At 39.2% G+C, this 13458-nt stretch overlaps 1 protein-coding gene and 1 pseudogene across 1 annotated transcript in view; one reads left to right on the forward strand and one right to left on the reverse strand.

Annotated features, from left to right (window-relative positions):
- MMS19 (MMS19 nucleotide excision repair homolog (S. cerevisiae)) overlaps positions 1 to 13458 on the forward strand; it is a 32775-nt gene that overhangs the window by 1991 nt on the left and 17326 nt on the right. Inside the window, exons 2-3 of the mRNA XM_012654482.1 lie at positions 11084 to 11132; positions 13210 to 13310. Coding sequence (XP_012509936.1) covers positions 11084 to 11132; positions 13210 to 13310 — 150 coding nt within the window. The remainder of the gene's footprint in view (positions 1 to 11083; positions 11133 to 13209; positions 13311 to 13458) is intronic.
- Positions 9987 to 10607, reverse strand: LOC105818476 (annotated as a pseudogene).

Below are 13458 nucleotides of genomic sequence, written 5' to 3' on the forward strand. Positions count from 1 at the left end.
GTCTATTCTCTGTCTCCATGAGATAATTGTTTTTAATATTTAGTACCCACATCGGAGTGAGAACATGTGAGATTTGTCTTTCTGTGCTTGGTTTATCTCAACATTCTGTTCTCCAGTTCCATCCATGTTGTTGCAAATGGCAGGATTTCATGCTTTTTTATGGCTGTATGTGTATATGTACCACAATTTGTTTATCTAGTCATCCTTTGATAAACACTTGGTTGATTCCAAATCCTGACTATTAGAATAGTGCTGCAATAAACATGGGAGTACAGATATCTTTTTGATATACTGAATCCCTTCTTTTGGATATATACCTAGCAGTGGGGTTGCTGGGTCATATGGTAATTCTATTTTTAGTTTTTTGAGGAATCTTCATACTGTACTCCACAGTGGTTGCACTAATTTACATTCCCACAACAGTTACAAAGGTTCCCCTCTACCATTAACATATTAATATAACTTGGTTTATCACATATCAATCTATTCATTTAAATTGCAGATATCAGTATATTTACCTCTAAATACTTTGGCATACGTATCATTGACTACAGTTTTTTTGTCGTTTATATTGGTGTAAAATGTATACACAATGTTGTATACAAATCTTAAGTGTACCTTTGCTGATTTTGACAAATGCATACATCTATACAATCCAATATTGTACCAGTGTCATTTGTAACTAATCTTTCACATTTATACATTATGAAAACAGTAATTTTGGATTTTTCAGATTCAGAATACACTTTGAAAGAAAGCTTCAATAAGTACTGCTAAATTCTTATATAAACATTTTTGTAAAATGTATGTTTTTATTTATGCTTGAAAAAATGGCCTAAACTATTGTCTAGTTTAGCTCAGCTAAGACTCTGGAACACAGTTGTATTAATAATTTAGCCCTCCAAAGAAAAGAAGGTTGGTATAGGAATAGTAACAGATAAAGTTGAAAAGGCTTGGTGAGGTTGGATTATGTATAACCTTGGATTCCAGGCAACAGGATTTGAATGACCTATTGTAGGTAATAGGAGTAATTGTACGTCCTTGAGGAAGGGCCCCAGCAATAAAATGAAAGCAAATTTGAGAAGGATTAAGTTAGCATTCTCAATCTTAGATCACAGCCCTAGGTAGGGTTGTTAAAGGCTAACAGAGTTTTGAAGCACCCCCAGAACAACATGTGCTTTTTAATCTTCAGCCTAAATCAAGCTTTGTTAGTGCTGAAGGACCAGCTAGCTCAGCTGTTCAGCAGCTCTCAGCAGCATCCTCTCCTATGAAGTAAATGCAGAAGGAATACCCTGTGCTCACAAAAGCAGCTACCACCAACTTTGTTTTGCACCTGGGTTCCTGGTGAAAGTGGGTGTCAGCTGTAAATAAGGTCCGAGTAATGGAAGGGAAATGACCTGGCAGTCTAAGGGTTAAGGGCCTCTCAGGCAGGCCTTCAAAGGCTGCTACTACCTGGCCTCAGCCATTATTCTCACCACTGCCCTGGACCTTTTGTTCCAGGATCCACCTTTATTCACTATTCCCTGAAAGCTTGCTTTCCCACTTCTCTCCACTAGCTCTATCTAATCCAAGTTAGACCTAGGAGTCAAGGCCCAGTATGAGTCCCCTCCTCCTCTCCAAGTATGACCTGATTACCCTAACCAGACAACATTTCACACTTCAGAATCTTTATAGTACATGCTTATGTCTCATCCACTTATGTACTTAGCAGACTTGTTCAGGAGCTGTTTCTATACACATCTCTACTTTTCTACCTTCCCATTTGTACCACCAGAGTCTCCTGGAACTAGCATAAGTAGGTATACAATAAGAACTACTTAAGTGAATGGAATGAGAGATGTTGAAGGAAGAATCCGTGGAATTTGAGGTCTAACTAGTTACAGGGCTTGAAGGAGAGAGGGGACTCTAAGTTGATCCCAGGGTTTTTTTAACAAAAAGAAAAGAAGTACTTTGTCCAAAAATGGAGGTTGGGAAGGGAGCTGAGTTTGGAGAGACTGATTTTAAGACATGTTGAATTTGCAGGTGATAGATACAGGTGTTTTGTTTTTTTTTCTTTTAGTTACTTGCATTTTCCTTCATTTCAGTCTTTATTGTATTTTTCCACATTTGTGATTCCCTGAGAAGACCACTATTCCTGAAATTAAATAGTGTTAAAGAACAGTAAGACCAGGCACGGTAGCTCATGCCTCTAATCCCAGCACTTTGGGAGGCTGAGGTGGGAGGATCACTTGAGGCCAGGAGTTCAAAACCAGCCCGAGCAACAAGGTGAGACCCCATCTCCACAGAAAATAGAGAAATTAGCTGGGTCTGTAGTCCCAGCTTCTTGGGAGGCTGAGGCAGGAGGATTGCTTGAGCAGGAATTTGAGGCTGCAGTGAGCTATGATAACGCCACTGCACATTAGCCCAGGCGACAGAGTGAGACCCTGTCTAAAATAAAATAACAAACAGTAAAATATAGTTTTCAGAAATGTCTGTGGCAACTTCGGCAGAAAGGGTATTTTTATTTCTTCTGTGTAAAAATGTTGGGGGGTGGGGAAGAGGGGACATTTTAAGAGCTTGGTTAGAACCTAGTCCTGATTGGGGTTTTTGTCTCTCTTGCTCCTTCTCATCCTCCCATCCCATCCCTTCCCCTCCCCCTCACTCCCCTTTGGCTGCTGCTCTTGATTTTCAAGAGGCTGCAGTTCCATCAGACAGAGGTCTGATTGTGCACTCTACGTCAGTGATCATATAAATAGTCCTTTGACTCCTTCTCAGTGCCCCACACAAACTGGTGCCTTGCTGAGGAAAATGTGGGTAGTTAGGAGGTGCTAGTAGGTCCATTTTTAGAGAGCAAACCTTGAACACAGAAAAACTTGGACCTGCTTATAAAGGGGGAGGAACTTACACTTATTTTTTCCTTAATACTAATTTTCCCTTAGGAAAATTAACTGTTTAGCTTCTTTCATTTTAGTAGTCCATGTGCATAATTGGTAGTATTTCCAGGTATTCTTGTTATTTTTAATTTGGGAGAATTTACAATATGTTAAGAGAATGAATCACTTAAAGTTAGTGGCTCTTACTCCTTTCTTATGTTACCCCAGTGTCTGTTTGTATCACTATGGTAACACTGAACTTGTTATACTTTGATCATTTTAAATGTCTTTCTGCCCCAGCAGATTGTGGGTTTCTTAAAAGCTTCCTGTCTTTGGATGTAATTTTGAAGGGTTTAGGTTAAAAAAACAAAAAACTCCCTATCTATTTTTCTATTGTAAGCCCTAACACAGTACCTAATTTATAATAGATATTCAGTAAATGTTGAATGAAAACAAACCCACATGATAATTTTTTTTTTAACAAGTATGGAGGGAACACAAAGCAAATAATTCTGTTTGGGGGACTAAAGGAAGGCTTCAGAAAGAATTGATATTTGAGCTTGTTCTTAAACTTCCTTTAAGTTGAAGTTCCTCAGATAGACAAGGGCTAAGAAGGGGTATTCCAAAGCAAGAGACAATGTTTCCAGGCTTAAGGATATGGAAGGTCTTGACATGGTGGGATTTCATCTGACTGCATGATAGAAGTCATGATGAAAAGGAGGCTAGAGGAAATTTGGGAGCTAAACTGTAAGAGACATCAAGACAAGGAGTCAAAGGAGTCAGGTCTTAGGCAATAAGGATTAAATGGAGATTGGTGAGCAGGGAAGTCACTATGACTTTTAGGGAGATGATTTTGGATAGAGTATGCGTGCATCAGAAGGCTTTTATTAATTGAGGTAAAATTCACGGTGAGCAGTTCAGTGGCTTTTAGTGTATTCACAATGGTCCGCAACCATCACAATTAAAAAATTCAAGAAAATTTCCATCATACCAAAAAGTGAAAGGCTTTTTGAAGCCAGTCACTATATAGTCTGGTTATAGGGATGAAAAGGAATCACATTTGAAAGACATTTCTGAGGTAAAATCATCAGAACTGGAGTAAGATGTTTAAAGTTAGTTACCTCTGTGAAAACATCCTTAAAATCCCAATTCTAGTTTTGTGCCAGCTTACTCACCCTTTTTCTGATTCTTAACTATCATGTGATAGCTTTATTATCTCATTTTTTCCCTAATTTTGTACTACTTTTATACTGACTTTCTGTTATGTTTGTGCTGCATTAATTCAAGAAAGAATTTTGTGAAAGATGTGAAGACTAACCAGCTCTGCCAGGAGACTTTACCCACATACTGGGATTCACGGAATCACACACAGATGGATGTTTCTTTGTAATTATAAAGCAGCCAGTTTCATATTAATGTATGCTGAATGCTGAATAAGTATTTTCATTTTGATGTGTGCTGGATGCTGAAGAAGTATTTTTCAATTATAAATTTGAGGCAACCTATGAGAGTGGGAATTCACTGGTAGGGGCATGATGGAACTTTCTCCGGTGATGGAAATGTTCTATATCTTGATTGGCCCTTGGTTACTCGGGTGTATACTTTTGTTAAAACTCATGAAATTGTACACTTAATATCTGTACATGTCACCATATATAAATTTTACCTCCATTTTTTTTAAAAAATGAAAAAAAAAAATACAGGGAACTGAATGGGGTCTGTTAAGCAGGTCTTTGTCTTAGAGCATTAGAGGTATTTCCAAAGGTAGACCCTAGCCTGGCATCCACTGAGGATTTTGATGGTGTTGCTAAAAAAAAAAAAAAGATTCAGTTTAGTAATGTCCTTTGTTGTTAACGATTACCGGTCCCTATGGCTTCCAGTATATAATTGCTAACTCCTGAAATTAGTTTTTACATGGTTTTTTTCCAGCAGTTTTCTGGACTGTAGCCAGGACATTCTAAGAAAGTACCCTTTTCTGCCCTCCCAAATGGTGCAATGCTCTTTTATGGCTTATAACCCAGAAATAGGTATTTCTCTTCATGTAAATGTTGTCATTAAGAAACTGGGTGTAGAACCCGGCTATCAGTTCCTTGGTTTGTTTGTCCTGTTAGTCTGGCTGCAGCCCCTTCCCCCACCCCACCCTTGGCTCTTACTCAGGAGCTAGGGCGGCAGCTGGACCTTCCACATCCTGGCACGAGTAAGGCTAAGAGTGCCTGATGTCTAAATTGGTGCCAGTCACGAGCCTTGAGTCCTAACTAGAGCTCTCCTTTTCCGCAATCTGATTGGACTTCTCCTTACTCCAGTACCAGAGTGAGCCTCTGCCCAGCTCAGCTCTTAACTATTTATCGGAGACCACAGGCTTTAGGGGAACCGGTAGTTTTAGGATTTTTTTCAAGCTGCTTTTTCACAGTGTTGACAAGAGCTAACTATAATAGTTAAGGTCTCGCAATTAGAAGTGGGTGGGTTAGGAACCCAGAACAGGCTGCTCAAAGTATTAGATTATTACGTATGAAATGCCCAATTTCCTTAAGTATTTAATGCTAAGTTTGACAGTTGATATCTCTGACATTTCACTTTGACACTTCTTGTTTTATGTTTATTGTGAAGGAACATCTTCAGTCTTTCAATCACATGGTTTGGCTTGTGATTATCTTTCAAATTTTTTTTAGAGCAATTTTTGTGAAACTATGCATAAGTCAAAATTCTTGTTATTTTTAGTATGAGTTCCGTTGTGGAACCAAGGTAGCACAGACAGCTTGAAATATCAGTGAAGTGTTTGGGAAGGGTGTGGCTAATGAATGCACTGTATGATGATTTGAGAAGTTCCATTCTGGTGAATTTAATCTTGAAAATGAGCCATGTGGGCGACCCGAGACCAAAGTGGATAATGACGAGCTGAAAGCTGTAGCGGAAGTGAATCCATCTCAACCTGGTCATGAATTAGCAGCAAGGTTTGACATTACTATTCCAACAGTATTGGACCATTGGAAACAAATCGACAAGGTAAAGAAGCTGGATAGTTGAGTTCCACATGAATTAAACTAGCGTCAGAAGAGAAATTGTCTAGAAGCTTGCCTTTCTTTGCTGTCACAACATAAAGGCTAACCAGTTTTACACTGTATTGTTACATTTGATGAAAAATGGATTCTTTTGGACAGTCACAAGCGTTTGGCACAATGGTTGGATAAAGATGAAGTTCCAAAACTAAATATCAAAAAAAGCTAATGATGTGTGTTTGGTGGTCCAGCGCTGGTATTATCCACTACAGCTTCATGACACCTGGTCAGTCAGTCATAGTGGATGTCTGCTGCAACCAATTGGATGAAATGATGAGGATACTATGATTAAGCAGCTGAGATTGATCAGTAGAGACAGACCAGTCCTCTTTGCAAGACAGTGCCCAACCACATGCAGCATAAACAGCGCTGCTCAGACTACAGCAGCTGGACTTGAAAACTCTGTTATCCACCACATTCACCAGACCTTGCACCGACTACCATTTATCCCAGGCTTTGGACCACTTCTTGTAAGGAAGAATACTCAGTTCTTAACAAGCTGTGGAAAACGCTGTTCAAGATTTTATTGCTACTTGCTCTCCAGGCTTCTTTGCTGCTTGCATAAACAAGCTACCGTTAAGATGGCACACCTATGTCAATAGTTTAGTCACATACTTTGATTAATTGTACCACTTCTTGTTTGAGATATAATAAACTACACTTTTGATTTGAAATTTGAAATTGCAAATTTAGTGACCTAATAATTCCCTGATTGCCACACCCTATTTAGCTAGAACTCCTCTATGTTAACCAAAACCCTTATGAAGATTGTTAGTCTTTTATTCTGTTTCTCTCTTGCAAATATATTCTAAGAAGCTTCTGTTAGGTCTAGGTGAGTTACTATTGTGCTGTGAAAATTGCATTTTAAAAAAATAAGTAATATATTTATATGGTACAACATTCAAAAAATACAGAAGGATACACAGCAAGAAGTCTTCCTTCCATCTCAAGATGGAATGCAGACTGTGACAAATGAATCTAACTGTATAACTAGTGTATGACATATCGTCACTGAAGAGGGGAGGAAAAGAGCTGACCTAAGTGACTTTGGGAAACAGTATTTTGTCTGGAGACTATAAGGGTAAAGACAAAGCTGTTCATAAACACTGTACTCTGCTTATAAATTTTTTTTCTTGTGGGGGGTGACAATTCCGAAAGTAATTTACAAATATACCAAGGTTGAACAGATATAACAAATGGTAGATAATAGGAACCAGTTTTCTCACTATCAGAGAAAGGAGTTACAAATAAGCAAAGAGGACGACGGCTGGAAGGAACCCTGTGGTACTGGATTAGAGTGGGAGACATTAATATGATCTTATGTTTGGTTTAATATATATGAATAGGTGCAGAAATAGTGACAGATACATGTGTGTATGTGAGTTAGGATACCTACATATATTTCCCAGCTCTCTCTGCTGAGAGGGCCTAGAAGCAGTGAGACCCTAATGGCAATGAGTACATCCATACCCAGATCTTGGTTTCTAAATACCATTCTCCAATAGAAAGAATTAGGACTTCCTGGAGGAAAGGCTGATTCTAGGGGTGGGTCAGGGAAATTACATAATGAACCTGTAGTATTTTGTAGTGCTGGAAAATAAGAAAGTGCTCAAGAAATGAAAGCATGGGTCACATTGAAGGGATACGGGAGCCAGCCTAAAAAAGCTCCCAATGGCCAAAGATGGAAAAATATGAGCAACAAAATAAATAACATTTTCTTTATTGGATATTAATAAATTGGATTATATGTTACATTATAATCCAAGTGTAAAATATATATGAATTCATACTGATAAAAAATAAATAATGAATAAAGAGGGAGAGAGAAATCATTCTTGCAGAAGAATTCCAAATAATATAGGTGAGTATTTCCCCCTTTCCCTTGAGTGTAAGCTGGATTTAGTGACTCCCTTCTGAAAAAAAAAGAGTACCAGAAAAGGAAAAATAGGCTGGGAACAGTGGCTTATACCTGTAATACAGCACTTTGGGAGGCTGAGGCAGATAGCTTGAGGCTAGGAATTTCAGACCAGCCTGGGCAACATAGCAAGATCCTGTCTCTACAAAAAAATTTTTAGAGATTAGCCAGGCATAGTGGCATGTACCTGTAGTTCTTGCTACTTGGGAGGCTGAGGCAGAAGGATCGATTGAGCCCAGGAATTCAAGATGATAGCTAGCTATGATCAGGCCATTACGCTGCAGATTGGGTGACTAAATTAGACCCTGCCTCTTAAGAAAGAAAGAAAGAAAGAAAGAGGAAAATAGTAACTGTATAGTGCAGAAACCTGGCAGACATACTTTAACCAAAGTACCTTTGTACCTTTTGAATGTTGTACCATGTAAATATACTACTTATTTTTTTTAAATGCAATTTTAGCAGTACAATAGTAACTCACCTAGATCTAACAGAAGCTTTTTAGAATATATTTGCAAGAGAGAAACAGAATAAAAGGCTAACAATCTTCATAAGGGTTTTGGTTAACATAGAGGAGTTCTAGCTAAATAAGGTGTGGCAATCAAAGTTAACATCTCTGGTGACAGAGAAGCCATGTTGTCCTTGAAGGCCAATGTTATTTTTTGTTTCAGACATTTACCCAGTCATCCCAACACCACTCATGAAGGTTTTCCCAGTAATTGAAATATGATTTATAAAAAATCAAATTCTCCTAGGTTTTTGTGTTTCTTTCTGGACCTGCCATTTCTCCATTGATTTCTTTGTCTGAATATGAACTCATACTGGTTGATTTTGTTTTTTACTTATGGAAAATTTCAAGTATATTCAGAAGTACATGATGTTTTAATTATTGTGACTTTATAATAATCTTTTGATATTTATCTGGAAGGGCTGTGTTCCTTCTCTATTACTCTTTTTCAGAATTTGCCTAATTATATATAATATATATATTTTTGCATTTTAACTTTAGAATAAGCTTATCTAGTTCCCAAAAAAATTCTGCTAGTGTTTTTGTGGAGATTATTTTAAAATTATAGATTAACTCGGGAGATTTGGCATCTTGAGTCTTTCAGGAATATGACATCCCTTTTTTTTCCTTCCAAGACAGAGTCTCTCTCTGTTGCCCTGAGTAGAGTATGCAGTGGCATCATCATAGCTCACTGCAACCTCAAACTCCTGGGCTCGAATGATCTTACCTCAGGCTTCCAAGTAGCTGGGACTTCCACCATAACGCCCAGATAATTTTTCTATTTTTAGGAAAGATGGGGTCTTGCTCTTGCTCAGGTTGATCTCCAACTCCTGACCTCAAGCCATCCTCCTGCCTCTCCCTCCCAGAGTGCTAGGATTACAGGCGTGAGCCACAGTGCCTGACCAGACATCTCTTCAGATACTGATTTCATTTCCTTTGGAAATATACCCAGAAGTAGAATTGTTGGATCCCTTGGTAATTCTATTTTTAATTTTTTGAGGAACTTTCATACTGTTTTCATTATGACTATACCAGTTTACATTCCTCCCAGCAGTGTACAAGGGTTCTTTCTCCATACCCTTACCAATACTTGTCATCTCTTATTTTTTTGATAAAAGCTATACTAACAGGTATGAAGTGGTATCTCACAAGTGCCTTAAAGTTTTCATCATTCAGATCTTGCATATTTTTTGTTAAGTTTATATCCAGCATATTTTACCGCAATTTTTAAAAATTGGGGGAAAGTTTATATCTAGGCATTTTCTCTCTTTTTTTCCCCTTATTTATTTGTTTATTTATTTATTTTAGAGACAGGGTCTCACTCTGTCACCCAGACAGTACAATTATAGCTCACTCCAGCCTAGAACTTCTGGGCTCAAGCAATCCTCCTACCTCAGCTTCCTAAGTAGCTGGGACTACAGGTGTGCGACACTGTGCCTGGCTAATTGTGTGTGTGTGTGTGTGTGTGTGTGTGTGTGTGTGTGTGAGAGAGAGAAAGAGAGAGAGAGAGAGAGAGAAGGAGATGGAGTCTTGCTATGTATCCGAGGGCGGTCTGTAACTCTTGGCATCTCAATTGGTGTGATAGGCTTAAGCCACTGTGCCAGCCTTCTTTTTTTTGGCAGCATTAGGATGTGTTAGAATGTGCCTTAGTACAGGCCCTAGGGCTTGCCCATGGTGCTCTTGATGTGTAAAGCCCAGACATTCTGCCAGTTCTTGAGCAATGACACCAAGAAGTTAACAGCCAGGTGGATGTTGTACACCAGCTCATCGTCTGTTATCTTTACATGGCCAATGGCCATGGCCAGACATAGAACCTTCTTCATCTGGAACTTGATCGTGGACTTCACCTCATCAGCTTTGGCCACCATGTTTTCTTTTTGTGCCAACAAGGAAGGAAACTTGCCAGCTTGGGCCAAGGCTTTGTGGGATCTGCTTGGTAAGAGATTCTGAGGCCAAAAAAGCATCAGACTTCTTGGCCAGCTTCTTAACCAACTTCTTATTTTTGTTGACTTTCTTCAGCGCCTCGATGTCCATGTTAGGGATGTCCACAGCCTTGGCCCCATCACAGTGCTGCTGGTCCCCCACGACACACACAGAGAACTTGGGGCGGTGGATGGACTTAAGCTTGACAGTGCCAGAGAATTGTCCTTCTGAGGGTCATAGTTCCTCAAGCTGATCTGCACTTCCACCATTTCCAAAAACTTCCGGTGTTTGTGCTGGTTCCCGTGCAAGACTTCCTGCACCGCCTCGTCCAGGGTGTCCTGAGAGACTGAACTCATGGTTGCTCGTGCCTCAATAACTGGAAAACAGCCCTTTTTGCTATTTTAAATAAGCTCTTTTTTCCATATATCATTGTATAGGCTATTGTATATACGTGTATAGGCTATTGTATATACATATATATGTGAAGGTTTTCTTTTTTGTAAATTTTTTTATGTGAAGGTTCTAGGTTTCATGCTATTGATTTTGTACCCATCTACTTTAATGAGGTTTTTTGTTAGTAATATTTTTTATTTCTCTTGGATTTTCCAGATATTCATTCATGTCATTTATAAATGATACATTTACTTCCTTTTCAGTCTTTATACTTAAAGCTGCATATGAAATGTTACAGTAATGCTTCTTATCTAGAAGGGATTTTTGGCAATCATAGTGGTCCCCATGGTACAAAACTTAGGGTAGAGCCATTATTGAATCCTGTGATGGGGCTTTTTGTTTTTTGTTTTTTCATATTTATTTCTTTTGTTTCCTCTAGATGTGAAATCCGGCAGCTATACTGTGTTACAAGTGGTGGAAGCTCTTGGGTAAGAGCCTCTGCTCTGGAATGCTCTTCTCCAGCCCTGCCTGTGCACTCTGAAAGGTTACTTCTGTGCATTGCTGCTTTTCCGGAGCCTAAATTTCTCCTCCTGTAGCCCAGTATCTCCCCTTTGGCCCAGCATATTAGTACCTTAGTCTAAGCCTACGTCTTTGAGTTGTTTCTCCTGAAAAAAGTTTCATGCCATCTGGCTGAGGCTTCTTAAGTAGTGTTTGGGAGCACAGAGCCTTGGCTCAGCCTGCAGATTTGACAGGAGAGGAGTGGATGAAGGCCATCAACTATTGTTTAATTAGAGTTAGGGTTCCTCTTATGCTTCTTTAGACCCACCCACCCTCCTGGGATTCTAGTCAGCCTGGACTTGACTCAAACAAGCTGTGGACCCTGCCTAGGGAGTTGTTTGGAGGCTAACCCTGCAGCAGATCCCCACCAAGGAAAAAGTTTGGGGGAACAGCTGAAAAAGCAGTGTTATATTAATAATTTGGGATTCTAAGCACCAGAAGTATGTACTTACAATCTAATGCCTGCTTTCCTCATATTTCATACTTGGTAGACCATTTAAATTGACAAGTCTTATTAGTAGGGGTTATTAACTGTTACAGCCAGCATGTCTTCTAAAACAGAGAAAACTAGAAAATTGGGGGAAACAAATGAAGTCACTGTTATGTATTTCTCTAGACCATTTGGCCTATCTACTTGCAGGGTTGTGGGCTTGGTCTGTTTTTTAAAAAGTAACAGCTTTATTGAGATACAGTTCACATATTTTAAAGTTTACCATTTAAAGTGTATAATTCCATGGCTTTTAGTATATTCACAGATTTGTGCGATTCTCAACATAATCAATTTCAAGACATTTTCATTACTCCAAAAAGAAACCCGTACCCATTAGCAGTCATTTCCCCTTTCCTCTTCTTCCCAGCCCCTGGTAATCACTAATTTACTTTCTGTCTCTATGGATTTGCCTATTCTGGAAATTTCATATAAATGGAATCATAAAAGATGTGACCGTTGTTCCTGGCTTCTTTCACTTAACATGTTTTCAGGGTTCATCCATGTTGCATCATACATCAATCCTACATTTCTTTTCTTGCTGAATAATAGTGCATTGTATGGATATATACCACATTTTCTTTAACCATTTATCAGTTAGTGGACATCTGAATTGTTTCCACTTTTTGGCTATTCTGAATAATACTGCTGCGAGCATTTGTGTGTCTTGGTCCATTTTTAAATGCTCTAAATATACAGTTTTCTACTTCCTGAGCAGAAACCTTTCTACAGGTTTCTATCCTAGGGAGCCTGTCAAGTGATCTTATTTTTGCGCCATTATTCTTAATTATATACACCCTTATTTTTGAGGGTTAATGCAATTGTCATGACCATCTCTCCTCCAGAAACTTACTTCCTGCTTCTTCTTGCTTAGAGTACTTCTAGTATGTTTAGATGTAATTTGTATAGAGCATTTTAAAGATAAATCAGCTCCTTATTGCTTCAGTCCAGCTTCTCCCATATCAATAATTCTACATACTTAAACCTTTATTCTGGCCATCTTACTTTGTAAATGACCACTTGCAAAGTTTTGGCTTTTTTGTGTTTTTTTCCCCCAGGACCTTGGTGGTTGCTTACTCTCAGCACTTTTTCCTTAGCAGTAATTTACAAAAATATACTTATTCTCCTATATTGGTAGAAGCTGCAGTTGCCAGTCATCTCTCAAACCCTGCTAAGCTCTGTTTCAGAGGAATGTCACAATCATACCACTGGGGAGAAAGAATAAACACAGTGCCCATTAGGTGCCGAGCTGGGGGTGCCTGGAGACAGAAACTTGTGCTGGCTGTGGCATCACGTGTCCTCTAGTGGTGCCAGATCATTTGATTCTTTATGCTTCTGTCCTTTCTGGTATCTGTAACACCATTACCTCAGGAGCACCTCTCCGGGTTGTTTTTACTCTTTTAACAGGGCTTGGCTCTGCTTCCATGCCCAGGGGGTGAGTGTGACTAATATTAAAATATTTGTTCCTTCAAAGGTTGAGCTGGGTAATAGCAGGCTCTCTGTATCCTACTTTCCCCCAGATCCTCTCTAGAGAATCCAGAACCCCGAACTCGGGCACGAGGAATCCAGCTTTTGTCACAAGTGCTACTCCAGTGTCACTCCTTGCTCCTGGAGAAGGAAGGTACTGGCATCACTAGTAGGAATGTCTTCCTGGATTGCCCAGCCGTGAACTCCCATGTCTATTCAAGCTGACTTTGCAGGCAGGGAAGGGGGGCATAAACTATCTGTGAACTGCTGTTTCAGGGTCTTCATTCCTCATTGGTATGTGT

Source organism: Propithecus coquereli, unplaced genomic scaffold (assembly GCF_000956105.1).
Source record: "Propithecus coquereli isolate 6110/MARCELLA unplaced genomic scaffold, Pcoq_1.0 Scaffold440, whole genome shotgun sequence".
Lineage (NCBI taxonomy): Eukaryota > Metazoa > Chordata > Mammalia > Primates > Indriidae > Propithecus > Propithecus coquereli.